Source organism: Vipera ursinii (genome assembly GCF_947247035.1).
Source record: "Vipera ursinii genome assembly, chromosome: 14".
NCBI lineage: Eukaryota > Metazoa > Chordata > Lepidosauria > Squamata > Viperidae > Vipera > Vipera ursinii.
Genome location: NC_139527.1, coordinates 657,412 through 683,072, shown reverse-complemented (window position 1 = coordinate 683,072; position 25,661 = coordinate 657,412). Strand labels below are relative to the sequence as shown.

The window sequence follows — 25,661 nt, the reverse complement described above, 5'->3', positions numbered from 1 at the left end:
CACTGATTTTCATTCTGGACTTTGCAGCCCCAGCTGCAAACTTCCAGAAAAGAACAGGAAAGACTCTTCCTTAAGGCACTAGAGCTGTAGTGAGTTTTCAGCCTGATGGGGGACACTTCCTTGGGTGGACGCAATTCCTGTTTTTGAGGGAGTGAGAATGCCATAATCCTCCTCCTTATGAAAAACTATTCATTTATTCAACATAAAATATCCAGTGTGGAATTGCCCTACCTAATGGTGAGTAATTAACAGAGACAGAAGAATATAGTACAAGAAGCTCAGGATACAGAAATCTTGAGAACAGGCATCACAGTTAGAAACTGTACATTCAAACATAGCAGACATTTAAATAATACCGCCCCCCCCGCTGCCCCAAACACTGAGAAATACAAATACCATTCGACACAGCATATATAGCAAACTCTCCCCAAAGCTTTGCCAGTTGAGGAACTGGAGAACCCACAGAGTCCCAAACACCACAACTGAATGTCAAATGGCATTTTCGCTTCTTTTTTAATGAATACACCAACAGAGCTTTATGTGTTTAGAGTCCTATCTTTGTTACATATGTTGGTGATTTTCTGGTATTAAAATGTTCCTCGAATATGAGAAGGCCAAAACTTATGTCAGACAGGAAAAAAAGTGACAGCACAAATTTCCAGCTCAACGGTCAGAGGCTTGCAAAGTTGGTTTGTATCGCCAGGGAAAAATCTAATCAATTTAAATAGCCTGCAACTCAGTTTGGAAGAGACAAAAGTCTTCTTGATCATCATTTTTGTGTCGGCAGAAAGCTGGTCTATCTGTACAAGTCATTTGTACAACGAGCAGAACCTAAGTACATTTTTAAGTAGCAGTTGGTAAATGTTTTGAAATAACCAGATCCCAGAAAGCCACTCAGGGACATCTCTGAAGATATCCATCAAAATAGAATAGAATTCTTTATTGGCCAAGTGTCATTGGACACACAAGGAGTGAAACCATCTTAGTAGAAGCCACATAGCCCTCAATATGTTAGAAGTTGCCTGCAATGCCTCTGGCACACACACGCACACCTCATAGCCATCAAAGTGCTGCCTCCTTAAATACCATCTGAGACTTCCCAGTCCAGATACCACGTCCAGATGTCTTTCACCTTAGCTGAGCCAAAGACCACAATTCACAGCTGATAAGACCTGCCTCTGAACAGAAGGAGAAATGAGGAATGTCTAGAAATGGCGCCGTCTTCTCCTCCTGTCTACGAACCTTTGGCATTTGTGGGGTGCCCAGCAACAGAAAGAGGATGACTAAGCTGGATGTCTCCAGATGACCCCCACCAGGACCTGCAGTCATTCTTAGCCTCTCTGTTGGGCAAGGTGGATATGAACCAAAAGGAACCATCACCATTATGAGTTGCATAAAGAAGTGATCTGGTTTGACTGGACAGAATCTGCTCCCTTCCGTTTTACTGGATGAACCTAAATTCTTTGACTGAAAAAGAGAATCTTTCCTGTTATTATCTCACCGTGCATCCTTTGGTAAACTTACAGATGTTATCTCCTCCAGTTGCCTCCTGAGAAAAACACTTCAGTCTGTGGATCACCTGGGGGGAGTTTTCTCCTGCACACTCTTCCACTCTTACAGTCATAGCCGTATGCTGTGTGTCCAAATTTCCTTTTTTTTCAGGATTGACTTCAATATCTGCATCGGTGAGAGGAACAGCATTTATCTGAATGCCTCTCCACCCTCACAATCCCAGTTGCCAAGGAGATTCAGCTAAATTGGTAAAGGTTTGTGGGCCTTGACAGTCCATGGTGACAGAAAGAGTGCAAGGCTGATGATCAATTCACAAGTGTCTGTGAGCTGCCCTAGCCATGAGTACACATGCGTATGAAGTATGAACCCGTTTGCTTCTCAGGGTTGAAGACATGAGACGTGAAGAATGAAGTCCTTGAAGGCAGGGTAATTGCTTGTGTGAGATGAAGAAGCTCACTTGGCAACAAGAACAAAACCTGGCCCTCCTGTTGCCTGTGTCCACCATGACAAACGTGGTAGAAATTTGGGGCTAGATCTTTCCATGGTTATATCACATCCCTCCTCAATGCACACAAACACACACACACACACACACTCTTTCATCTCCCAGATGGAATGCCTCTCCTTGCACGTGGGGGTGGTGAAGATGCAAGCAACAAAAGGATCCAGGACAGGTTGACCATCCCTTCTTTGGGCCAAGAATGGTGGTGAGATATTGCACTTCTTGGGTGTTGGGAGTTGACTTCCTCCAGGTGGGGCAATCACCCCTGAGAGCCAGAGTTCGATTGGGGGACACCACGCCCGAACATCTCCTGCCCCCACTCCTTGTGGGTGGACTCCTGGAGGCCGCGGCCTCTGGTTTCAATGGGAAGCAAGCAGGAGGCCAAAGCTGCCAAGATGCAGCACCCGCTATAAACGATCAGCGTCAGGTAGACCGAAGACTCCAGCATTACCTGGAAACAGAGGCAGAAGATCAGCCCAGAATGGTGTCCTTGCCAGGCTTCAGACAAAAAAAGACCCTCGAGGCTTGGTCAAATCCCCCAGGGTTAAATTAGGTTGGATGGACGAGCCGAGCTTTTGGCTGTGGTTGGTTGGGGTCTTGGAACTTTGCAACAATATTGTGGCAAAGATGATGTCTCCCTATTCAGAGCAGTCTAGGAGGATGAGGCGCAAATACAGGGAGCTGTCCGCTTTGTATCTGAAGAGTGCCAAACTGAGAAGGCAGACAACCTCATCGTGATATTTGGCCCTTTGTGTGTGTCCTCACAATTGTGTTATTGAAGGGTCTTTAGAAAGATATATTGGGGAATGAGAAGGAGACTAAAGAGCCTGTCATGCACCGGGAGGGGTTGAGGTAAATCTAGCATGAGCATCCAGGTTCTGCTATTGCATCGCTAGAGCTTCCCTTCAGAAGTCTCCAGGATCTCTGATTCATTGAAATGTCCTGGGACAAGGGAATCGCCGCTGGGAGTCGCCCTTCCCTTACCTGTGCAATGAAGGGTGTGATGAGGGCGCCAACTCTGGCCACTCCGCTGCATGTTCCCAGGCCCAGGGCACGGGTGGCGGTTGGGTAGACCTGTCGGGAAAGCCATGACCACCTTGAGGCCCCCTGCCTGCCCCTCTGCTTGCTGCAGCCGAGCCCTCTCCCTGGGAAGCTCCAGCCCAGTCTCAGCCGGAGAAGGCGTGCTTTCCCTCCTTCCTACCTCGGGGGTGTAAACATACGCGGCCTGGAATCCTCCCGAAATAAAGGCCCTGGCGACGAAGAGCAGCACGGTGAGCATCTTCCTGTACCAAGAGAAGGCGGCTTGCTTTCGCGAGGCCCAGCACATGGGCCAGGGCCATCCCCTTGCAGTCCTGTGGAGGAACCCCAACGGGGTGGCTCCCCACTTCTCTGGATCCCCCAAACTCACCTTCCAACGCAGAGGAAGAGCAGGAGGCTGCAGAAGGCAAAGACCAGAAAGGAGAGCGCCATCGTCTTCTTCCGGCCAATCCGGTCGATCACCCACAAGGTCACAAGAACCCCTGGAGGAGGAGGAGGAGGAGGAGGAGGAAGAGGAGAGGAGCCTTAAGGCCGTTTCACCACCACCAGTGACGTCAAAGGAAGAGCTCTCCTTTCTCACGACTGCACTGCCAACCTTCTTAAGGGACTTTGGGATGATCTGGGCGAGCGAGGTGGGGGCATCAAGACCATAATCATTATTTCAATAGGAATGAGGGGAACAACCAAAGTATTTTTTGTTCAGAGGCCAATATTTATTCTTAAATTATTTTAGCATCTTTGGAAATGCAGCTAAGTCAAAGTACATGTTGGCAGCATGTCAGCTGTAATTGGGCACGAGGTGGAGAGTCAGGTGTCCATTGGATTCACACCTTATTCCTGAAAGGGCGAAGGAAGGGGAGGGTCACAATATCGCAACACAAGCTCCTCCTTTCATTCCAGTACCATGCCACCTCTTGCCCCTCCTCCAGTTGGGCACCCATGGGCACACCACCCCCTTCCCCAAGGTCTACCTGGGAACTCGGAGAGGGTGGTCCAGAGCAGATCGATGTAGTCCTTTTCCGTCAGAATTTCACACGCCAGGCTGCATTTTGCCTTCACCGTTTTCCTCCTGCTGGACACTTGGATGGAGCAAGGCGAAAGAGGGGAGGAGAAGGAAATGAGGTCCCTTTGCTGGAGAGCCAAAGTTGTGCCCCGAGGCCTGGCTGTGCTCTTTGGCTCACTGTTGGCAGAATCCCCCTCACCTGACCATCATCACCATGGTCAAACCACCAGCCCACCCGGTGCAAACTTTAGGGAACCCTGTGCCCCTGGGAAATGCTCGTGCCAGTCCTCCTCCCAGGCACTGAGGGGGGCTGCTACCCATCCCAGCAGGCCCCTGGCTGAATGGACATCCTGTCAATAGTCCTTCTTGATCTCAACTGAGGGACCAGGTAGAAACATCCACGGAATAAAATCTGGGCATTCCGGGCTCTGGGCGTATCCTCCCCCCACTCTGTCTGACTCACAGCTGCAAAGGTCTCCTGCTTGGAACAGCTCCGTGGTCAGCAGGACGAGGCCGTAGTAAGAAAAGGCATTGGAGAACCTGTGAAGAGGAAGGAAAAATCCTCAGGTAATGGGATGCTCTGAAAAGGAAGCATAAAAGAACCGTGGTGCTGTGTAAAACTCTTCTCTGCACCCAAGAGAGAGGGACTACACCACCCAGCCTCATTTCACTGGAGAGGAACTGAGACGGTTCTACGTCTTTTCTACGTCTGTTTTGCAGCAAAGTTAAACTCTGATTTAATCGACCTCCTGGGATATTTTAGCAAACAGCTGCTTTACTTACTTCTTACTGCTGTATGCCTGTTTCTCCACTCATGTGGTTACTATTTAAAGTGTCTTGGTCAGTTTGTCAGGGGTGAACCTTCCCAGCATTGGTCTAAACAGGGGTCTGCAGGACTCTCCTGCAATGAGACCTCTGGGACGAGGTCTTTTGTGCTAAGGGGCCCACAGGACACTGCCTAGCCTTCAGACCTATGACTTCTCAAATGACTATCTAGGGTGGACGGAGGATCCCAAGGGAGCTGCTGGTCAGTGGCCAGACCTCCACACCCCTCAGCCAAACTATCTCTAGGCCACCAGCCCACCTGGGGTGAGCGGTCAAGCCAGATTTCCACACAGTCTTGCCATCTTACCAGATAAACCACAGCAGAAGTGTGGTCAGTCTGAACTGTGGCGTGAATAAGTCCCTCATTTTCCCTCGGTCTTCCTGTTTGGAAACAATAATTGACTGTTCAGCATTGTCTGAACAAACAGCAAGAAGCCAGGTGCAAAAGTGCAGCTCCAGCTTCTCTTGTGTAATACTAGAACTGGAAGTCACACAGGCAAGGATCCCAGCTCTGAGATTTATGGAACGAGCGAGGAATGCAGTTAAAAAAGTTTGCCAGCAACTGCCAAGTATGAAACACAAGCCCTGTTTATAGTGAAATCCAGGTTCAAATGCAATATCTGTTTTTACCTCCTGATAACTGCCTTTGGATTTACTGCTGGTGGGAAGTTTTCTCAGCAGTTTAGAGAAAGGTGGGGTAGAATATTAGTCAAACCAAACCAACATTAAGACAAGTCTTCCTCCCCAAGACTTGGGATGGCCCTGAAGGCCTTTCTCCAACTCACCTGCCTAGACATAATCAACTTCCCCAGAGGCATTGGGGCACCATTCTCAGTTGCAATCCTTTTCAAGGTAGCAATGGCCTTTTCCTGGTTACCGGTTAACACATCGTATCGAGCGCTTTCTGGCAACCACTGCAGGAGACAAGGAAGGCCACAAGGTGTTGCATAACTCAGCTTTCCCCAACCTGATCCCCAGCCTCCTATCTTGTCAAACCAGCCAGCTGAAAGCAAAGTCAGGTAGTAATCCAACCCTTCTTAAGGACATGAGGCTGGGGAGCATTCCAAAGTCTTAGACTCTCTAATTCCCAAGCAAGAAAGGTCATCTCAGTGCAGAAGGCTAATGTGCAGCCATTGCCAGAGACTCTGATCCCAGAAAGAATACGTACAAAACACAAGATGGCAAACAGCATAAGGGGGACTGCTGAAAGGATGAGTAGCCAACGCCAGCCAAGGGTGGGCATCACAAACACCGCAAGGAGGACTTCAAAGACAGTTCCGATGGCCCAGAAGACCTGTCCGTGGAAAGGAGGAAAAAACAGGAAGGATTATTCGAATGGATGAGTTCCATCTTAGCAGGTTAAATTAATTGCCTCCGCTTTTGATGGCCATCATCTCTGGAAAATCTGTTCTTCATGACTTGTTCACATGGAACATCCCCAACTGATGTGGTTGCTTTAGAGCCACAAACATCCCGGCAGTAAAATGTGACACCAACTCGTCCAGTGACAGACTCTGAAATCTCTACTCCTCAGCCTTTCATTCTGGATTTCTCTGTCATCTGAGAACTGACTTTTCTTCACTCACCTCAATCAGCAATATGCACTTTGCTCTGGATTTCATGGGGAGGAATTCTGCATATAGCGTTACCCTGGAAAGCATAAAAATATCAAAGAGGTAGTTTGCAGAGTTACAACAATATGGGTCCTGATATACAGTAAAACTGTTGACTTTTTATTGAAACTCCACTGATAGCTTTCAAAACGGCTTTATTCTGACTTGGCGATGGATTCAGAATTGGGTAGCCATTGGAAGATAGCGGCCATTTCAAGCAGGCCTCTCCAAAGCCCAGATTGTGTTGGGACAAGGAAAGGGTATACTCACGACTGAGGGACGCCTCCAATCCCAAATCCCACCAAGCCCCTCAGGACCAAGATCCAGCTGTAAACTGGTGCAAATCCACTAAGGACTCCATAATACAACGTCCAGAGCACACTGATCTTCAGCCCCTGCACAGAGTGAAGAGACACAAAGAAAGGAAAATTGACCACTTCCTGGATGAAAACCCCAAACTTTCCCCTTAGTGGTCACCTGCAGAATATGTAGCAGGTAACCCCTGACCCCGTAAATGGGATTGAGGATGGGAATTTCAGAGGACTGAAATGGCAGGTCATACATCTGGAAGGATGCTAAGCTGAGTAATGTTGGTTTAGCACTTCAGGGGACTGGCAAATATCCCAGAGGCACATGGGAGACTTACGGTTTTTCTGCCATATTGGTCTGAAATATTTCCCCACAGTGTGGAACTGAACATCATTCCCAGGAAAACCACCTGCAAGGAACAGACAAAATGCATTTCCTAAGTGCAAGCTGAAATGGGGATTTTCCAAGAAGGCTTCCTAATGATAAAGGAACAAGATGCTTAGCAAAGAGATATACCCCAGACTCTCTGCCCAACAATTTTACAGGAACCCTTGCCACGTCTGCAGTGATTCAACACAATTTATTGATGTATTTGAATGTATTTCCCACCGAGCTCCAATGGTCTCCTTCCCGAAGCATTAAAAATCACAGGAGCTGATAAAGGATAGAAGGTACCAGTAAAGGAAGATGGAGAAGGGTAGAAGGATCACTTAAGTTAGCAAACCTTAAAAATATCAATACAACATAGTGGGGTGTAGGTGAAATGCATTTATCAGGCCAAACATGACAAACAACACTTAAATCACTTTTGACTCATTAAATTCTGTCTCTTATTTATTTAAATGTATTGATAATCTTCCATGGGCCCATCACTTCACAGAATGGAGTTATCTGGAGGGAATCACCAGTGCAATTCTGTGCATGGGATATAACAAACATCACCATAACAGTTCTCAGTGCATGCAACCTCTTGTAAGTTAATGAGGAAACCAAACTCTTTATTCCCTCTGAAAACAATAAAATAGCTTCCTATCAGACAGTACACTGTCACAAACACCTTTGGTGGCTAAGTCCCAGATCTAAGCTCCTGAAATTAATTAGAGCAGGCCAAGATCTTCAGCATATGTTATTGTTGCCTTGATCCAAAAAGTAAACTGAGAATCAAATCTAATACTGAAATTCAGCATGTGGGATGTGACTCAATGGAGCTGACATCCTAAGAAGCATAGATAAGGATGGCTTCAGTTTACTTCTAGCAATGCCAGGAATTTTTATGCTCCCTGTGTTATTAAGCTTACTTGCTGAAAATAGTGGGGCTTTCCCCGCCCCGTGTTAACATCCCACAGCAAGAAGGGGAAACCCCTTAGAGAATACAGGAGGAGCTGTGTGGTATTTTCCTACCGATGTGAGCAACGCAACCTGCCAGGTGGGTAATCGCCACTCACAATGAAGCTGAGGTGCCAAGATGCTCAGAATCATCATTTCCATGGCATCAGCCATCTGGAAGAAAAAGGAGACCATATCATCAAGGAGACCCCTATCTAGGCCAACCAGTCAAGATAAGCACAGTCTTGCTTTGATCTAATACTTTCCAAGAACCCATCAAGAATGGTAGGTCCATCTACTTGCCCATGCTAAGCCAGTCAGAATGGAGAGTTTCCACTGGAACCTGCCAAACCCAATAGCTTCCACCACGTCTTCCACCATGAAAGTATCTGAAAGGGAGACAAGTACACCAGGAAACAATGTGATTTCGCCCATCATCCCATTTCCAGGTTGCTTTCATGCTCTGACCTGCCTATGCTCACTTTGCTTTTTCTCAAGGTCAAGGGCTAAGTGATCTACTCACCATCAGTTGGGTTGGCAAACTCCTTTGGCACAATTGCTCCATCTTCCAACTCTACAGCTTCTAGGTGAGTCTGGACACCCTCAATCTGAACCTCGTGCTCTCCTGACACGGCATCCTCTTCGGAACGGTTGCTTTCTCCTGTCCGACGGAACTTGACAACCCTGGCAAGGTGGAAAAGACTCAGTGGAGATTGGAAAAAACCAGAATCTGCACACCTGGTTGGGCATCTCTGTTGGTACCCGACTTAGGCTGAGGTCTTTTGCTGGGGTGTCAGAGCAAGGTCTGTTCTTGACTGGATGTCAAATTTGCAGGGAAAGATTCTATCTTTGTCTGAAGGAAGTTGTGCCAAAGGGCATCTTAGAAGTGATAGCTCCTGAAGTCAAAGAAATATGCAAGCTATTTAATGGTGAAGGATCTTGATAGTTTGCCAGAAACTAAATCTGTTTCCCTGTGCAGATGGCAGAGTCCAGCAAGGTCACGAGGTGCTGGGAATGCAAATATATCTGCGATCTCAGACAATGACACTTTGGCTCCCAGCTGGCTAAATAAATACATTTGACACACATAAATAGGAAGGGCCTGCTGTGGTTGCTTTGAAAAGGATACAGAGAGACTAAAAATTATATCAAAGAGAATATTTCATATTTCTTCAACTGAGAAGCAGCACTTGGAAACATCAGGTCTTTGAGCTAGGAGCTCTTGGGACAGAGATGACAAGGATAAACATTCCAACGGAAGACAATCTCTGTAGCTCAATCCTGAACTGTGGAGTTCTTGGTGTTCTCTGAGATTGGTGGTTTCTTGCAGACATTTCATCACCTAACTAGGTAACATCATCAGTGCTAAGGATAAACACCATTCTGTCACCTGCATCTGAAATCATCATGACCCCAAATGAGCCCAGCCTGATTTTTGAGCACACCCAGAACCCAGAGCCTCCAAAGGACTGTAGGCCCTGCATGCTTCCCATCTGTGGTTGTTCTTCATGCTTTGCCCGTTCCTATTTTATCAGCATCAATTATGCAAGAAGCTGACAGACAGACTGACTGCTTTTAGCAACAAGGGAGCTTCCATTTGCAGAAAAGGAGGGCAAGGGCTTTATGGAGACCCCTGCTCAGAAGTTTAGGCTACACTGATCAGACTACCATGCCTAAAGTACGGCATTGTGGGAGTGATAATTTATCCCACAAACTATCTGCACCTTAATAAAACCCGCCCAAAGAAGAGAGGAATAGCTACGGGGCATAAATATTGAGGCCGTGTTTCATTACCAGTTCCAAATACTTTGGTCAAAGGAAGTCTACGCTGAATATTTCCTGATCAATTCTGTACCTCCACCACAGTCCACTTGCATGTTAGGGAATCCATAAACCTTATCCATTTCAAATCTTAAAACTGGACACTTTCTCACCTCCTTCATTCCACAAACCAAAGTGGGCTGCAGCTATCGCAATCTAGCTTGGCCTACAGAGAGGACCCCAAATGTAGAAAAGGGCAGGACAAGATTCCCAGAGCTGAATCGGGCCCTTCTGGTTCTGCCATGAGATTTGGGGGGGGAAGGGAGGGAGGGAGGTAAGAGCTTTGAGCAATGCCAGATCCTGGTTCCCTGAGAGGGTGAGACTTCAGGAACGGTGCCCTGCTTTCTACTCACTACAGAAGCTTTCCAGAGACTCTCTTTCTGGGATGGGAAGCGTCTTCTGGAAAGTGAGACACTGCCTGCCAGCATGAACCAGAGCTGGAATAATAGAAAACAGAGACATCCCACGGATGTCAGGGAGGAAGTGTGCTTAAATAGGATTTGCCTAGCAAAGCTCTCCGCTGCCCAAGATGCCTCCGTGGGATGCATTTGTATGCACTGAAGCACCTCACAACTCTGAAAGGAGCTAATTAAGCCAACATGTGAAAGGTGTTTCAAAGGCTCCATTGCCCAGAAAAATCTTGCAATTTGATCTGTGCCTGATCCACCAGCCGTCAGCAAAATAAAGGTTATTTCTTGACAGAGCCAGACAGATTCTTGCAAATGTGTGGGTGTCTCTGCTCACCACACGTATCTGAGGAGGAAGGATAAACTACCCCCCCTTCTGCCTAACAATGCCATACATATTCTCCCAAGTCTTTCAAAGCCATCCTCCTACTCCCCCCCTCCTCCTCGATGAATCTCTCTGCAAAACCTGTATTTGCAGGAGAAAGCAGAGGAATTCCTAGCCACCCCCACTCTTGCAGCATTCAGGAAGAGAAGGAAAAACATGTCCGGAATCTAAGATCTTCAGCTTCCATGATTGCAAACATTTTGGCTGGGTCAAAATTCTGAAATTTTCCTTCCGAAAACAACACTTCCCACAAAGGCAAAGTGTTGATCCTGGGTGGATGCAGATGGTCTTTCCCATGCAAAGACCCTCCAGTTGGTGGGATTACAACTCTCATCCATCAGTGATGGCTGGGAAGATCGGAGGAGCGCTCCAGTCCCAGGCCTCCGGAGGGGCCCAGCTGTGGGGGAGTGAAGGGGACCTTGCAAGCAAGGAATTCGGGGCAAAGCACAGCAGGGCTCTTTGCAACACCCCTCAAGGAACTGGGGTGCTCTCCCCACCCCGGGCTACTTACGGCAGTTGCCTTAGCTGGAACAAATCTTCCTCCATTGCAAAGGTGTGGCTGGAGGTCTCATCGCTCTTACATGGTGGGGAGAAGGAGAGAAGCAAAGGATTTCAGGAGGCTGCCGAGTAGGACAGCTCCCGTCGCCACCAGCCAGTCTGCGCGATGCAAACCCAGGAGGAGGCGGCGGCGGCGGCGAGCTCTGAACCAGCAGCAGCGGAGGAGGGAGGGAGGGAGGGGGCAGCTTGCTTGTCGTGAAATCCTCCCCCTTTTTCTTGCTGGCTGCTCTCAGTTCCCTTCGCTGGCTGCAGGGCAGTCTTCCACCTCTCTTGCAAGAGACCTTTGCAACGCCCAGCGGGATTATTAGAGGGAAACGTACAGCTCTTGGGGGCAAAACACCCCATTCTAAAGACTGGAGCCCCGGTGGGGCGAAAGAGCTCCTCGGGCAGCTCTCCAAAGCTCCCCCTACAGCTGTGGTATTCACTGCAAGAGGCGACTAAGAAGAGATTTGTTGCTGGGGTGGAGGGCTTCCTGGGTCCAGGGCTGGACATTTAAGCCACACATCTCTTCTTTCCAGGGCCAGGGGCTGAGCAAATGAGCGGTGGGGGAAGCTTCCTTTTTCTGTCTTCCAGGGCTGGCTGATTGCAGGTGGAGCAGTTGAGTTGAGTTGAACAGAACTGCAATACAAACCATTTTAGAAGCAGTAAGGAGCTAGACTCAGTGGTGTGGTAGTTCAAAAAGGTGAATGCATGTGGTGCAGGCATGAAAAGAGGTGGGGAACAGCAAATAGAGGGAAAGAGTAGGAGGGTCAGACAAGATTCCGAGTTTCCTATCGGGAGAAGAAGCAACAGAACCTCCAGTTAGAATAAGGTTGGTTTGCTATAGCTTGGAGAGAACAACTGATGCAATTATGATCTTAGAGTCTCATGGTCAAATCCTCAATCCGAGATTAATGCACCTGCCTCTGAATGCAAAGCTTGATGGCCTCTCAGATGTGTGGGGTGGGGTGGGGAGGGTTTCTGGAAGTTGCTCCCCCTTATCTGGAAGGCTGCCTTCTGGCACAGTGGGAGGCTTGAGGGCACTGGATCTGTCTCAAATAAGTTGGCTTTGATCACTTGCCGACTCAGCTTTTGGGTGTGTTGGCTCTTGCTGGATTGAGTGACCTTCAGGCACAGGGAATCAGGAAAGCAGGTGCTGGAGGCCAAAGATGCACAGGGAGCCTGAAGCAAGATGGTCTTGACCAGGATGTTGGGTGTGTCAATCTTCTTGTCCTCTGCCTGGATTGCTCTGGCTCACTGCAAGTTTTGTCCACGATTGACAAGGATGCCTTAAATTCTAAATGTATTGGAGAATGTGGTAGTTTTTGAAATGTCTCAAAACTGCTTTCCTTCATTTTTTTTTAATATTTTGCTTCTAGCCCCTTAAATATATTTGAAATGTTTGCTTTCAGTTGGTGTTTGGGACACACAATTAAATGTGCAGCTTTTTTGCCTGATGTTTTAGTAAGTTCCCGCTGGACTGAGAGCGCTTACTCCCATGTAGAACTGAATCTACCCTCTTTAAAGCTTTAAAATTGCTTTGGTGCAATTAAGAAAACATCTAGAATGCTGTTTTTCTCCCTCTGCCGCCTCCTCCTGTTATCTTTCAGAGAAGTTGCTCCGCGGAATCTTTTTTTCGTCTGCGGAACTCTGTTTTCTCAGCACCCGGGGCAGGATGGGAGTCATAGGGCGTAGAACTCCTTAGCAACCGAGGGGGCGGAGACCCCGTTGCTACGAGACCCTCGGGCAGGAGCTCGAGCCGGCGGCTTCCGCTCCTCCCGGAAAGTCTTCCCCGTGCGACCCGCTCCCGCGCTTTCGGTTCCGTCCGCGGGGCGCAGCGAGGCCGGCAATGCCGCTGAGCCGCTTCGGCGCGCTGGAAACGGAGCGGGCGGCGGCGGTGCTGCGGCGGCTTCTTCGGGCCGGGGGCTCGGCCAGGTTCGGCCGCGAGCGGAGCGGGTCCCCACGAGCGCCTGCGGGGGGGAGTGGAGGGACGCCACCGGCGGATCTCTGCGGGCGGCTGGGCCGAGGGGCTTCCGTGGGTCGGAATGGCAGCCGCCCCCGTGGGAAGGGACTGCAGGTCCCAGAAGGCGCGCCGGCTCGGAAGCCGGCTCGGGGGCTGCTCGGCCTCCCGCCCGGAGGGGCTCCTTTCATGTCCCCTTCCTCTTCCTAGGGCCAGGATGGTGAGGAGCTGGGGGGTCATCGCTGGGGTGGCCGCCGTCTTTGCCGCCGCCCTCTACGTCCTCTGGGGCCCCATGGCCGAGAGGAAACGGCGCAGGAAAGGTGAGGGACGCCCACCTGGGACGGCAGCCAGGTGGGAACTGAAGCGTCTGCCAGCCAACAACATCCAGGCTCGGAAGGCACCGGGGACCCACGTTCATCCTGGAGCTGCAGGGATTCTCTTCCGTTGGATTAAGAAGAGAAGCGGCCGAGCCTCCTACAAGGCTAATCCATGGCGTTAATTTTTCTCCCTCCCCGCCCCAACAGGGCTGGTGCCCGGGCTGCTCAACCTGGGCAACACGTGCTTCATGAACTCCCTTCTCCAAGGGCTGTCGGCGTGTCCTACCCTCATTCAGTGGCTGGAAGGATTCGCAGGTCAGGACTCGGCTGGCCAAAGCAAGAAGGCTGGGCAGCAGTCCCTGTCGCTGACCTTGCTTCGCTTGCTGAAAGGTAGGAGGTGCCTGTCATTTTAACTTTTGACTCCTTGTTCTGTTCATTGGATTACCTGGCAAATGGACACAGCGCTTTTTATGATACAAAGGAGGAAACGGCAATGTAGTGGTAGGGCACAGTTCTAGAAATGGTGCTGTTGATATTGGCAACGCAAGAGGACACGTTCCGTCTGAAATTTGTAGAAAACTAAATGCAAATTCCGCCATTTGACAATGTCAGGGCAGGCAAGTGCATGCTAACAGCACTGGTGTCAAGGTTTTCCACTCTTTAGACTGTTCCGAAGCATATGAGTGTAAAGCATTTTCTTTAGAATCAGAGGCTCCAGGACTGGGAGGGGAATAAGTTCGCTTTTCTGGAGTCCACATTAACTTTTTTGGCCATTTGTTGCTTTCAGCTTTATCCTGCCAAGAGACACCGGAGGATGACCTCTTGGATGCAAGTTGCTTGTTGGAGGTTTTAAGGCTGTACCGCTGGCAGATCTCCTCTTTTGAAGAGCAGGTAGTGATCGGAAAGAAGTAAGGTGTCATCTATTGCTCAGCTTCTCAGAATCTATACATAGACGGTCTGATCTATGATATTGGGCATATAAAAACAGGAGCAAGAATTACCTTCTCCCCTGTTCATTGCAGTCATTTTTCCTGCTGTTGTTGACCTGCCATTTTAAACTCCCGTCACTTCTTTTTTTGCTAGGATGCTCACGAACTGTTCCATGTTCTGACTTCTTCACTAGAAGAAGAACGAGATGGTCAGAGCCAGATTCCACATTTATTTGATGTGCATTCACTGGAGGTGAGTGAAAGAATAGCTAAGGATTACAATTAGAATTAGGAATCAAGATACATTTAGGCCAATCGCCTGTCCTCTACCTGCCTGGGAATTCGCCATCTTGAAGTTTTCAGGATTTTTCAGTAGCGTACATGGGGCTGGGCACGGGTGAATTTTATCTTTCTTTACATTCTTTAAATCTCCAAGACAAATAATTCAAATAATCAAGTCTTGATATTTCTGGCTTATTTTCATAATACCCTTTATTTGTTGTTTTTCCTACTTAGGAGCCGGAAATACCTCAAGAACAAATATGCTGCCGGACAAAAGGTTAAAGAAAAAAAAAAGCTTTAACAGGGTTGGCAGATTTATTACACAACAGATTATGGCACAAGAGTTGTATTTTGTAGGTCCGCTTTATCCTTTGCCAAATCGTTGGAAAAGTCAGCATCCTTTTCATGGGAGACTGACAAGTAACATGGTTTGCAAGCACTGCAAGCAACAGGTACATAAGAAAAATAAGTGATCATTCTGGGATCCACCAGAATGGAAGAGTTGCCGTGAAACTCTGACTTGGGCAGGGCAACGGAGGTGTTTCTCCATCCTTGCCTGTCTGCCGGGAGGTGGGACAATGTTCAGATGGAGTCCAGTGCTTCTTTCTCTTCCAGAGTCCCCTCAGATACGACACCTTTGACAGCCTTTCCTTGAGCATCCCGGCCACTGTGTGGGTAGGTCCATTTCCTTGGAGGCCCAGAGCCATGCTTTAAGAATCTGCTGGAGTTCTGACCTTTGCTTGACTTTCCCTGTCCGCAGGGCCATCCCTTGACGCTGGATCACTGTCTTCGCCACTTCATCTCCTCTGAGTCGGTCAAGGATGTCGTATGTGACAACTGTACCAAAGTAGGTCTTCTGCTTGGGATCACGTGATCTGTTCTGTGTTTCACCCACCAATTTGCAAATAGGTGTAAAAGTAGGGTCCTCCAATCCCCATTCCTTTGTGAATCGTGTCTTGGACACACCTGACCCCTGAACATCTTTGATATTTTTTTCCTCTTCTCCAAGATTCAGGCCGAAGGGACAAAAGGCCTCCAAATTATGGAGCACCAGAGAACAACTTTTGTTAAGCAGTTAAAATTAGGAAAGGTAAGAACTGGGGCATTGGAACTGTTGGGGAGGGGCAAGGGACCCTCTCTCTCGCTAAGCATACTGCAAACTGCAGAGCAAAAACTGTTCTCTGTCTCATTCCGTGACAGCAAACGTTAGAGGTGGAAGATAGTCATGAGGGGTAGGTGGCTTCCTATGGCAGATTGGCAAGACCAGCATTCAGGCCCTTTTTGAAGATGAAGCTACTGTCTGTGAGAGGCTAAATTCCCAATTCACGTTTATTTTCCTCTGCGAGCACCATCCACCTGTAGCGTGCAGAGGATCAACCAGTATCGCAGGCTGACTTGTTAAACCACTGAGAAATTTGACACTGGTTCTGCGTGGCCCCAGGAATGTCCTAAGAGCTAGGGGTTCCCATTTGGGGAAACCCTGGGCTTGTGTTTCCGCTACATTGCACATGGGAATGCCTCGTCCTGCCACCAACAGCCCCATTTCCCTCTTGCCTTTCTAGCTCCCTCAGTGTCTCTGCATCCACCTGCAACGGTTGAGCTGGTCCAGCCACGGCTTGCCCCTGAAGCGGAATGATCACGTGCAGTTCAGCGAGTTCCTCATCATGGATCTGTACAAGCAGCACTTCCCCACCCATAAATCCAGCCCCAGGGGGGGTCTGCAGGCAGAGCCAGGCGCCGGGGAAGGTAGGCATCGCGTACAGGAGCCCTGCCTGCTCGCCTGCATTGGGGATCTTTAGACATCCAGCGTCCGCTTCCTTTTTTTTTTTGTTTCGTTTTTTACAGGCATGGAACTAGCCGGGAGCAGCAAACCCATTCTCAGCAATGGCACATACTACACCCCGTGGCTGCCTCCCTCCATCGGTTTCCCTTGCATGGCTGTTCCTGGCTGTGGGTAAGTGAGAACAGGGTGGGCTGCTGCTGGACTTCCTCAGAGACGAGAGCAGCCTGTAAAATACTATCCGTCTGCTGACCCTGTCTATTAAACGTAGGAGTATTGGTTGAGCCTGTCTGGACTCAGCCCTGCCATAATGGTTCTAGAGGCAGCTCAGCTGCTGTCCCATGAATTTAGGCAATTGCTAGAAAGAGCAGAGTTTGCTAGCTTCTCTTCTAGGCTCAAAACGGAGAGGGGAGGATGGATGTGGAGTGGACGCCCCTGCCTCTCTTTTCCCTTCGGCAGTTCCCCCCTCTACGTGTACCGCTTAATGGCTGTGGTGGTCCACCATGGGGACATGCACTCGGGGCACTTTGTGACCTTCCGCCGTTCTCCATCATCTTCCCGGACACTGCCCTCCGCCGGCAGCCAGTGGCTCTGGGTTTCCGACGACGTGGTACGCAAGAGCACCTTGCAAGAGGTCCTGTCCTCGAGCGCCTACCTGCTCTTTTACGAGCGCATCAGCTCCAGGCTGCAGCCTCCCAGCCGAGAGTTCCAAGCTGAGGAATGATGGAGGAGAGCAGGCCAGGCGTGCAGGAGTCGCTGCTCTACTCTGGGGCAAGAAGACACCGGGAGGTTTCTGCCCTGGACGCCCCAGGATGCAGTGGAGGGGGTGCCTCCCGACAGGAGCCGGTGGACGGTCCTGCCCAAGGATGTGGTTTTCCTCCATCTCAGAAAAATGTGCTCCAGAATACTTTCCGTTCCAGGAATTTCAAGTAGAGACCTCTTAGGTTCTCCTCCCTTGTGACGTTCACCTCCGCTTCCTTTGTGGCGATTGATTTACTGCCAGTCTTTTCACATTTCACACCTGTAGCAGATTCAGTCAGACGACAACCTGCCGTGTCCGGAGGGGAGGGTGGAAAATTCCTTTTAAGTGCCTTGAACGTATTTTAATTAGCGAGACGGTGCTCTGGAATTCCGGGGGAGGCCAGCGGAGCAGAGGAAGCCTGGATCTCTGGTTGGGCCTGAAGCTGCTTCCCAGAAAGGAGGGTGGGATCTTTGTTCTGATGAGTCTGTTGTAATTACGTCAGATTTCTTACCGGGCTCTCCTTCAGCAAAAGGAGGAGCCCTCTTTCCTATAACTTGCTAATTCTGCCACCAGAATCTGCCGGTTTAAAATATTTTGTACATAATAAAATAGCTGCTAAAATTCCAAATGTGTTTAGACCCACATCTGGCTTGGTCTATGTGAGAGAAACCCTTTTCTCATCTTCCTGCACCAGCTCCTGTGGACTCAAAGCCAGATGACAAGTGTGCTAATGACGCAACTTGACTGATGACAAAGACAGAGCTTTTCTCCCATAGAAAACAAATGATAACTATTTATTTCAGGGTATGTAAACAAGACACAAAGCAGTAGAGTTTGTGGACCTCTGGCAGGCTGCTGCTTGCAGAGCTTGCTGGAATGGGAATGAGTGGAACAAAGCACAACAAATAGGCCCTGGGAATACACAGGCCCCTCCTTAGCTCCAAGCTGGGCGGGGGTTCCCCAGCTAGAAACAGGCCTGCATTTCGAGGGGCCTCAGCACAGAGACGCCTTCCTTGGCTTAAGACAGTAATGTCTCCCCACTGGTTAGAGAAGCGCCGTGGATCTTGATCAGCTCCTTAAGCAGCAAGCAGGTTGACTGAGGTGTTCCCAACACCTGAAGCCTGATTTGTTCAGTTAACCCTATTTTCTTGGTTCACAGGATACATTGTGCCACAGGCCAGGTTCACACAGCCGTCCAGGATAAACTGGCTGGCTGATTAGCGAGTGAATCCAAGGCAAACCACAGCCATAAATACAGTTTGGTTAGAGACACATACACACCCTGCGTATCCAGGGGCTGCATCAGGTTGTGCAAGCAGAGCCTGTGATTAAAACAGCCCAGTTTTGAGTCCAGGTAGGTTTCAAGAATAGGGAGCTGTAAACCCATGCTGCAGCCTGTGCGAAATAAGGTTCCTTCAAGCACCTGTTCCTGGGGGCTAAAGAGTCCTAATTTTCCGAAAGGTCAGATTGATTCTGGGCGCCAACACTTTCTTGCGGCTGGGCAGGCTGTGGTACCAGTAGCGATTGGTGGGGAAGTTCATCACCAACAGACTGCCGTGGTCCAACTGCAACTTGACTGGTGCGATTCGTCGGGAGGGGCTTTTGCCCCGAGAAGCCCTATGGCGGAAGATGAAGTCCCTGCGGGCACCGAAGGACAGAGAGGCAATGGGGCTGCGAGGAAGCAGCTCCCTCTCGTCATCTCTATGCTCTCCGATGTGGTCGTGGCCATCTTTATACCTGCAGAGGCACAAGGAAGACCTCGGATCCGTCTGCTGAGCAATGCAGCAGGGCAGCTGGAAACACCCCAAGCCCCGTGTGTCCGATGGATGGTGTTTCCTGCTGTCTGAAACACCCTGGGGAATTACCTGTTTATTAAAACAAAGTTGAAGGTGTGCCCAGTGGCCAGCTGGACACGGTCCCTGATGCGATTCAGAACTGGAATCCAGGGCTTGGGAGAAAAGGTGACACCAGAGTAAGTGTAGGTGAGCCCGGCATCCCCGTAGGTCACCTGCTTCCTTGGGATGTCGTGCCATTTCCCAAAGACGCGCAGCTTGGTGAATTCACCTGTTTGGGAAAGAAAAAGCAGAAATAACGATTAGCGTTCACAAATCCCCGAGGCTTGTCAGGAGGGAGAGAGAAGCGGCTTCTGCGGCCCCGAGCAAGAAAGAGAGCAGGGGTTATTTCCTGCTGCCACCAGCTGCCTTCACCTTCAAAGTACTCCACCTCCTTCTCCAGCTGCCGGAAGGCCTCGTCCGCCTGGGCTCTGCCGTAGAGGACGGCGTAGTCACAGCTGAGCCCCTCGGCCCGGATTTCCTTCCACAGCCCGCCCGGCAAGCGGGGCGCCTCTCGCTCGGCCCTCTCCGCCTCCTCCGGGCCGCCTTGCCGGGCAGGGCCCGCCTCCCCCTCCGGGGCCCTGGGCCCCGGGGCGGAGGCAGGGCGTGCCGGGAGAAGGAATTTCTCCGTGGCTGACTTCGGGCAAAGGAAGAGGGGCGGCGGGAGGGCCCCGGGGCCTCTTTGCAGGGCTCCCCCGCAGCAGCTCCTTCGCCTGCCGGCCCAGAGCCGACCACGGGAGGAGCAATCCCGCCAGTAATGGCCAAGGCTGGGCGGGCCAGCGGGGGAAGACCTCGCTCCCCAGGCGCCCCCTGCCTCTTAATCCGGGGGGGGGAGGAGAAGCACCCGCCGCCCGAAAGCCCGCCCGCCGCTTCGATTTTGCTCTGGGGCTCTTCCTGGTGGCGGCAGCGCGCGTGCGCGGATTGAACGGGCGCGGGGGGGGGAGGCGCTCCTCGGCCGCGCGTGCCCAGCAGTTTCGCGGCAATTTTTGTCCGGGAAGATTCCAGCGCTCCGCCGCGGCCGCCGCTCCCGACCTGCAGCGTCCCGTTGCCCCTGCGAGCGGTGCCGCCATGATCGGGCAGAAGTCCCTGTTCTCCTTTTTCACGCCGGCGCCCGGCAAGAAGAGGACTCGCTCTCCGGAGTCAGCCGCGGCAACTGAGGTACTTTCTTTTTTTAGGGGGGGGTTATTGCGAAGAACGTTATTAATAACATTAACGCCATTCGTGCTTTATTAATAGAGCGGGAAGCAGTCTGGCGGTTTGGCGGGAAGGAGCGGGGCATGTTTTCACCTACCGCGTTTTCGCTAGTCAAGACAAAAGTTGCGCTCTGAGGGGCCGACCAATGAGAAACCTCCGAAGGCTCTCGGCGGGAGGGACGCTGGCGGCCGCTTACGGTCACGTGATCTGGTGAACCAATGAGAATTCACGCTTTAGCAATCCAAGAGAGGGGCGGATCTTAGGTCGAACGTTTGTTCCCGATTGGTCGCGAGGGTAACCCCCTTCTACCCGCAATCCAATTAAAGGACGAGGCGGGCCAAGGAAAAAAAGGAAACAATGGGCGTAGGCCAATAGGAAGGCGAAGGGGCGGTGTCTTCAGGCTAATTTGCTTGGGTGGGATGCTAGCTTTGTTTTTCCCGCGAAATGTGCACGTTTCCGCGTGGCCGGAAGTGCCGGAGAGGCGGCTGCGGTTGCTTTGCCTCCATGGCAGCTTCCTGGGGCGTTTGGTCGTCTCCCCGCTGCCTCCTCCCCGCTTCCCCGCTCCTGACCCGCTCCTTTTCCTTCTTGCAGGCCGCCAAAAGATCGAAGGTTGATGGCTGCTGCCCGCAATCTCCCCCGCTTAGCCCGGAACAGGTGGAGCGCATCCGCAGAAACAAGGAGGCGGCGCTGCAAAAGCTCGCAGCCCGCACCGCCAGCTACATTCCCGCGGAGCTGGGTCAGAGCTGGAGGGTCTCCCTGGCCAAAGAGTTCTCCAAACCGTACTTTGCTCAGGTGGGCGAGAAGCCAGGATTTTTGCGAAGGGATCGGGTCCCCCCATCCCCGTTTCCTTGGCTTTGAGGTCTTAGTCCAGCTAATTAAAGAGGGGTGAAATTTAGCCTGTTCCTGCTGATACAAGGTTAGACAAGTGCTTTTAGCTCAGCAGTCCATCCTCAAAGGCTACTACCCCACTGGGTCAGGTGCTTTTTAAAGTTGGTTTGTAGACCTTTGTTTAATGAGTTCTGAACGCTTTAAGAGCCGTGTTTTGTTTTGATAAAATCTGAGATGACTGGGTATGACACAGAAATTCATTTCCAGCAGAATTTGGGATGAGAGTACTGAACACCATCGGGGGACAAAGACTGTATCGGTGCACGTTATGGAATGCCATGTCTCCATAGTTTGTTATGACCTTTAGTTGAGCTCTAAGTAAATTTTTCTTCCCTTTATATAGCTGATGGCATTTGTTGCTGAAGAGCGCAAACGCTGTACAGTTTATCCACCCCAGCATCAGGTCTTCACTTGGACCCAGCTGTGTGACATCCATGATGTGAGTCGACAGGTTATGATTAGTCTGTGTTTATCATCTTGTTCCTTTAAGAGTGGGTGGTGTTATCTTTGTTTGGGTCTTTACCCTTGGCTATTAGCTGGGTTCACCTGACACAGGTAACCATTGTGATTTTTTTTCAGTCATTCATGTTTAAGCAAACCCTGCCTTAATGCAATTTGGCTTTGTAAATCATAATGCCTGTCACCCTGACTAGTCTCTCTCTATTTTATGTAATGCCATTTGCTGCTTTTTTGGAATACTACTAAGAAAGCAAAGAATTTTCTGTCATTAAATAGAAGCATAAATCTACACAAAAATTATCTGAGAACAGGAATAATGGATGTGGAGTGTTTGAAAGTTTTCGGCTTTTGCTTTCAGGTGAAAGTGGTTATTTTGGGCCAAGATCCATATCACGGGCCCAATCAAGCTCATGGCCTCTGCTTCAGCGTCCAGAGACCGGTTCCCCCTCCACCCAGGTAAGATCAGCTGTGGCCACTTAGTTCTGTCAGGTTGAGGGGTGTGATGTTGTAGCATTCTTTGGGACAGTTGACTGTTGAGTCTATGTTGTGTGAAAACATAGAGCGTCTGAGACTTATTTTTCTTTGTAGCCTGGAAAATATGTACAAAGAGCTTGTTGCGGATATAGAAGGCTTTTCTCATCCTGGCCATGGAGATTTGACTGGATGGGCTAAACAAGGTGACCCAATGCCATTTTCCCCCCATTGCTTTCATGGTTTTGATTGTGCTGCATTCATGCTTCAATTGCTAGAGTTCCCCAGCCTTTGTGACCAATCTGAAAACTGAAGGTCACATATCCAGACTGGTTGAGGTGTCTCCCCTAAATAGGTATTGTTTCTAACCTCTCATAATCATGTTTCTCACGTTTCTCATCAAGCAACACAAGTAATCAAATCAGCTGCGATCTTTCAAACTAGGCTTGTAGCAAAACCTATAATAGTGAACAAAAAAATGCAATTATCGAATTGAGGGACTGTAATTGAAGTTGTACAAAATTATCCTTGAAAGCCATGTTTTCTCGCTAACTGGGAATGGAAATAGTTCTCAGTCCACCCTTCTGTCCCATCAACTTTGGATGGGCATATAAAGTGACATTGATTATCTAGCTTTGGTGGGAGCAAAAATGACTTTATTCCAGGACTCCTACTAATGGCATCCTTTTTTCTTTTCCTTTCTTTTCTAACAATACAGGCGTGCTGCTGCTTAATGCTGTCCTTACAGTCCGAGCTCATCAAGCCAATTCCCACCGAGAGAGGGGCTGGGAGCAGTTCACAGACGCCGTGGTCGCCTGGCTGAACGAGAACCTGGACGGCCTGGTTTTCATGCTGTGGGGAGCGTATGCTCAGAAGAAGGGCAGCTGCATCGACAGGGTAGGTGGGCTTTTGGCAGCACCACTGTTTGCATGCAACTTTAAAAAGGGATTTGGGGGAGCTACCCACGCTTAGCCCTCCTGCCGTTCGCTTGCAGTAAATGATGAAGCTAACCGTGCTTTGTTGCTTACTGTGGTGGGAGAGCCCAGGGAGCTCGTCTTCCAAATGAGGATTAAAAGAAACCAAACCTTTGCACGGTGCATGATGAGTCTAGCCAGTGAAACTCTTCAGTTTTTTAAAAAACCAACCCACTTTCTAACTCAGTAGATGTAGAAACGTGGCTGCTTGTAGGATCTCTCTGCTTAATTCTGGCCACCGTACAACGGGATACTTTGGGCTCCGCTAACCTTTTACTCTATGCCCTTAAGTCCCTCCGATTCTTCACTTGTGGGGCTGGGCAGTCTTAACGCCTCTGGCTTCTTGCAGAAACGGCATCACATCCTCCAGACAGCACATCCCTCGCCCCTCTCGGTGCACAGGGGGTTCTTTGGCTGTAAGCATTTCTCCAAAACGAATGAATTCCTGAAGAAATCCGGGAAGCCGCTGATCGACTGGAAGGCCCTGTAAGGATCCCGCATCTTTCTGGAGACCAAGAGACCAGCCCTTTTGTCCCCGTCACGCTGCAGAAATATTCTTGGAAGCTGATCTAAACTATTCTTTTCACTTTTAATTCAGGGGCAGCCATATATATATATATATATATATATATATATATATATATATATATATATATATATATATATATATATATATATATATATATATACAAGAGCGCCCTGCCAATCTGTCCTTTGCAATGAGGGCCTCGGGGTTTTTGTTCTTCATTTCTCTCTCTCACCCTTCTCAAAGGAAAACGGAGACATTGGCAGCCAGCAGGAGCTCATTCAGCAGGCTGCTTATTTCATCCATTTGGTGCCTTGTCTTATCTCAGCTTGTCTTTTTTCTATCTGCCAACAATTTAAGACTTTCAAGAGGTGCTATGAAAAATAGTTTTTAGTATTTTGACTTGCAGGAAGCGGACCAACGATCCGAAAGTATTCCATTTTTGGGACCAGATTTAAAAGTATTGCCAGAATTCTGTGGGAAATGTTACTTAAGTAATATGGAAAGGAGAGCTGCAGTTGGTCAAAAATTACAGACCGAAAATTTTCTAGGAAACTAGCTTGCGTTCGGATGAGGGCTAACCGGCCTGCGAGGCATCGCACTTGGGTTGCAATCGATCCCTCTGTGCGGAAAGCAGGTTCTGGTGCCAGCCTCAGGTATTTCCCTTCTGCCAAGCTCAGGTGCCTTTTTGACGCTGCCCTAGCCCAGGTGTGGCAGCGGGCAAAGGTTCGCTTACAGGTTATTGCTATAGGAGCTGTTGCTGAACTCCCATCAAGTTCTGTTTGTGAGAAGAAGCCTTTGGCTTTGTTGTTCTATGCAAAATGCATAGGGAGAACTTCCAGCTGGTATATTTAAATACCAATTTAAGACTTTTTTTATAAAAAAAAATCTTTCCTGTAACACTAGTTCCCTATGTTGACTTGTTCCAAAGTTTTCAAATAAATGTTTCTGATGTTTCTGATATTTACTTGAAGCCCATGGTGCCCGTCTTTGAAAGATTACTTCCCTTAAATGGCGTTGTAGGGAAATGTTCCTTTGCATATGCTGGTTTTTTGGGGGGCGGGGGGGGGGCGGAAAGACACTGCCAGGGGGGAGGTGGGGGTTGGCCCTGCAGCGGGCAGGGCTGCCAGGAGAGGGATGCCCAATGGCAGGGAGGGTAGTGGGATGGAGAGGGGGGGCGGGGGGGCTCGGCCAACGGAGCTTTTGAGCACCGGGAAGGGCCCAGGTGCGCTCTTGGCTGTCCCCGTAAGGGGGGAGGGGGGGCGTCAGGGCCGCGTACGATGGACTTTGCAGTACTTGCAGTATGGGTCTTTCGCCCAGAGGCCGCATTCGGCCCCGGCACTCCTGCGTTTCCAAATGCCCTCCGAGGCTCCCGGCTGCGCTCCTCCGCGCGGGGGCCCTCGGGCTGCTCCGGGGAGGGGAGGGGCGGTGCGAGGCGATCGCGAGAAGCCCGCTGGCTGCCCCGCCCGCCGCCCTTAACCCGGCCCTGCTCCGAGCGGCCGCTCTGCCTCGGAAGGAAGGCGGGCCCGAGGCTGGGCTTCCTGGAGCTTCTGCCCAGGCGAGCCCCGTCCACCGCGCCTCGCAAAAACGGTGCACCGGCACACCAGGACGGTTCCCTTCAAACGCTACATAAACGTGTGTGTGTGTGTTGTTTGTTTGCAAGGGAAAAGGTAATCTTACGCACACTTTTTTATTTTGTTTCCACTTATCTTTGCCAGCAGCAAAAGCATCTTTGGGAGATGCTAGAAGTAGTTGTTGTTTACAACTTTTAGAGCTACGTGTGGTATCCAGTAACCTTCCGAGGTGTCCAGCAGTTGTCCGTTTTTATACTGGAGAGTGAACTTTGCCCCAGTTAAAGTCCAACTGCCCTATTCGGCAGACGGCAGACTGCCAGGGAGCCGTGCCACTTGGCACCGGCCGCTCCGGCCTCCCAGCCAAGAAAGAAATTTCCACGCAAACACAACACAAGGGCGTGATCTTCTTTCAGACCGGGAAGCGCTGAATTCGGGTGTGCTCAGTTTTGAGTGGA

The 25,661-nt window shown here is 50.0% G+C and overlaps 4 protein-coding genes across 5 annotated transcripts; 2 read left to right on the top strand and 2 right to left on the bottom strand.

Annotated features, from left to right (window-relative positions):
* Window positions 1-2,273: 2,273 nt before the first annotated feature.
* On the bottom strand, window positions 2,274-11,461 carry SVOP (SV2 related protein; the record flags this gene model as incomplete). The annotated part of the gene is made up of 16 exons (XM_083373332.1): window positions 11,253-11,461; window positions 8,652-8,812; window positions 8,432-8,517; window positions 8,204-8,302; window positions 7,140-7,211; window positions 6,764-6,888; window positions 6,467-6,530; window positions 6,049-6,174; window positions 5,666-5,794; window positions 5,188-5,261; window positions 4,519-4,595; window positions 4,024-4,131; window positions 3,423-3,534; window positions 3,216-3,297; window positions 2,999-3,088; window positions 2,274-2,465 (listed from the first exon to the last, which is right to left on the bottom strand). The coding sequence occupies exons 1-16, from the start codon at window positions 11,285-11,287 to the stop codon at window positions 2,274-2,276; spliced, it is 1,632 nt and encodes a 543-aa protein (XP_083229458.1). The 5' UTR covers window positions 11,288-11,461.
* A 1,558-nt stretch (window positions 11,462-13,019) lies between these two features.
* USP30 (ubiquitin specific peptidase 30) lies at window positions 13,020-17,916 on the top strand. Of its 2 annotated transcripts, XM_083373438.1 has the most exons (13): window positions 13,020-13,213; window positions 13,449-13,558; window positions 13,763-13,945; window positions 14,343-14,446; window positions 14,639-14,737; window positions 15,001-15,043; window positions 15,124-15,218; window positions 15,382-15,441; window positions 15,527-15,613; window positions 15,776-15,856; window positions 16,329-16,512; window positions 16,612-16,720; window positions 17,006-17,916. In XM_083373438.1, the coding sequence occupies exons 1-13, from the start codon at window positions 13,128-13,130 to the stop codon at window positions 17,268-17,270; spliced, it is 1,506 nt and encodes a 501-aa protein (XP_083229564.1). In that variant the 5' UTR covers window positions 13,020-13,127; the 3' UTR covers window positions 17,271-17,916. The 2 variants fall into 2 exon arrangements, with proteins under 2 accessions (XP_083229564.1, XP_083229563.1); XM_083373437.1 differs by lacking the exon at window positions 13,020-13,213 and having other exon boundaries at window positions 13,262-13,558.
* A 141-nt stretch (window positions 17,917-18,057) lies between these two features.
* On the bottom strand, window positions 18,058-20,190 carry ALKBH2 (alkB homolog 2, alpha-ketoglutarate dependent dioxygenase; the record flags this gene model as incomplete). Its single annotated transcript, XM_083373393.1, has 4 exons — window positions 18,058-19,025; window positions 19,154-19,352; window positions 19,496-19,887; window positions 20,153-20,190. 4 exons carry the CDS (start codon window positions 20,188-20,190, stop codon window positions 18,725-18,727), a joined length of 930 nt encoding a protein of 309 aa, XP_083229519.1. The 3' UTR covers window positions 18,058-18,724.
* A 605-nt stretch (window positions 20,191-20,795) lies between these two features.
* Window positions 20,796-23,725, top strand: UNG (uracil DNA glycosylase). Its single transcript, XM_083373823.1, has 6 exons — window positions 20,796-21,106; window positions 21,546-21,641; window positions 22,020-22,117; window positions 22,250-22,338; window positions 22,851-23,029; window positions 23,456-23,725. Exons 1-6 carry the CDS (start codon window positions 20,819-20,821, stop codon window positions 23,594-23,596), a joined length of 891 nt encoding a protein of 296 aa, XP_083229949.1. The 5' UTR covers window positions 20,796-20,818; the 3' UTR covers window positions 23,597-23,725.
* The last annotated feature ends 1,936 nt before the right edge of the window (window positions 23,726-25,661 follow it).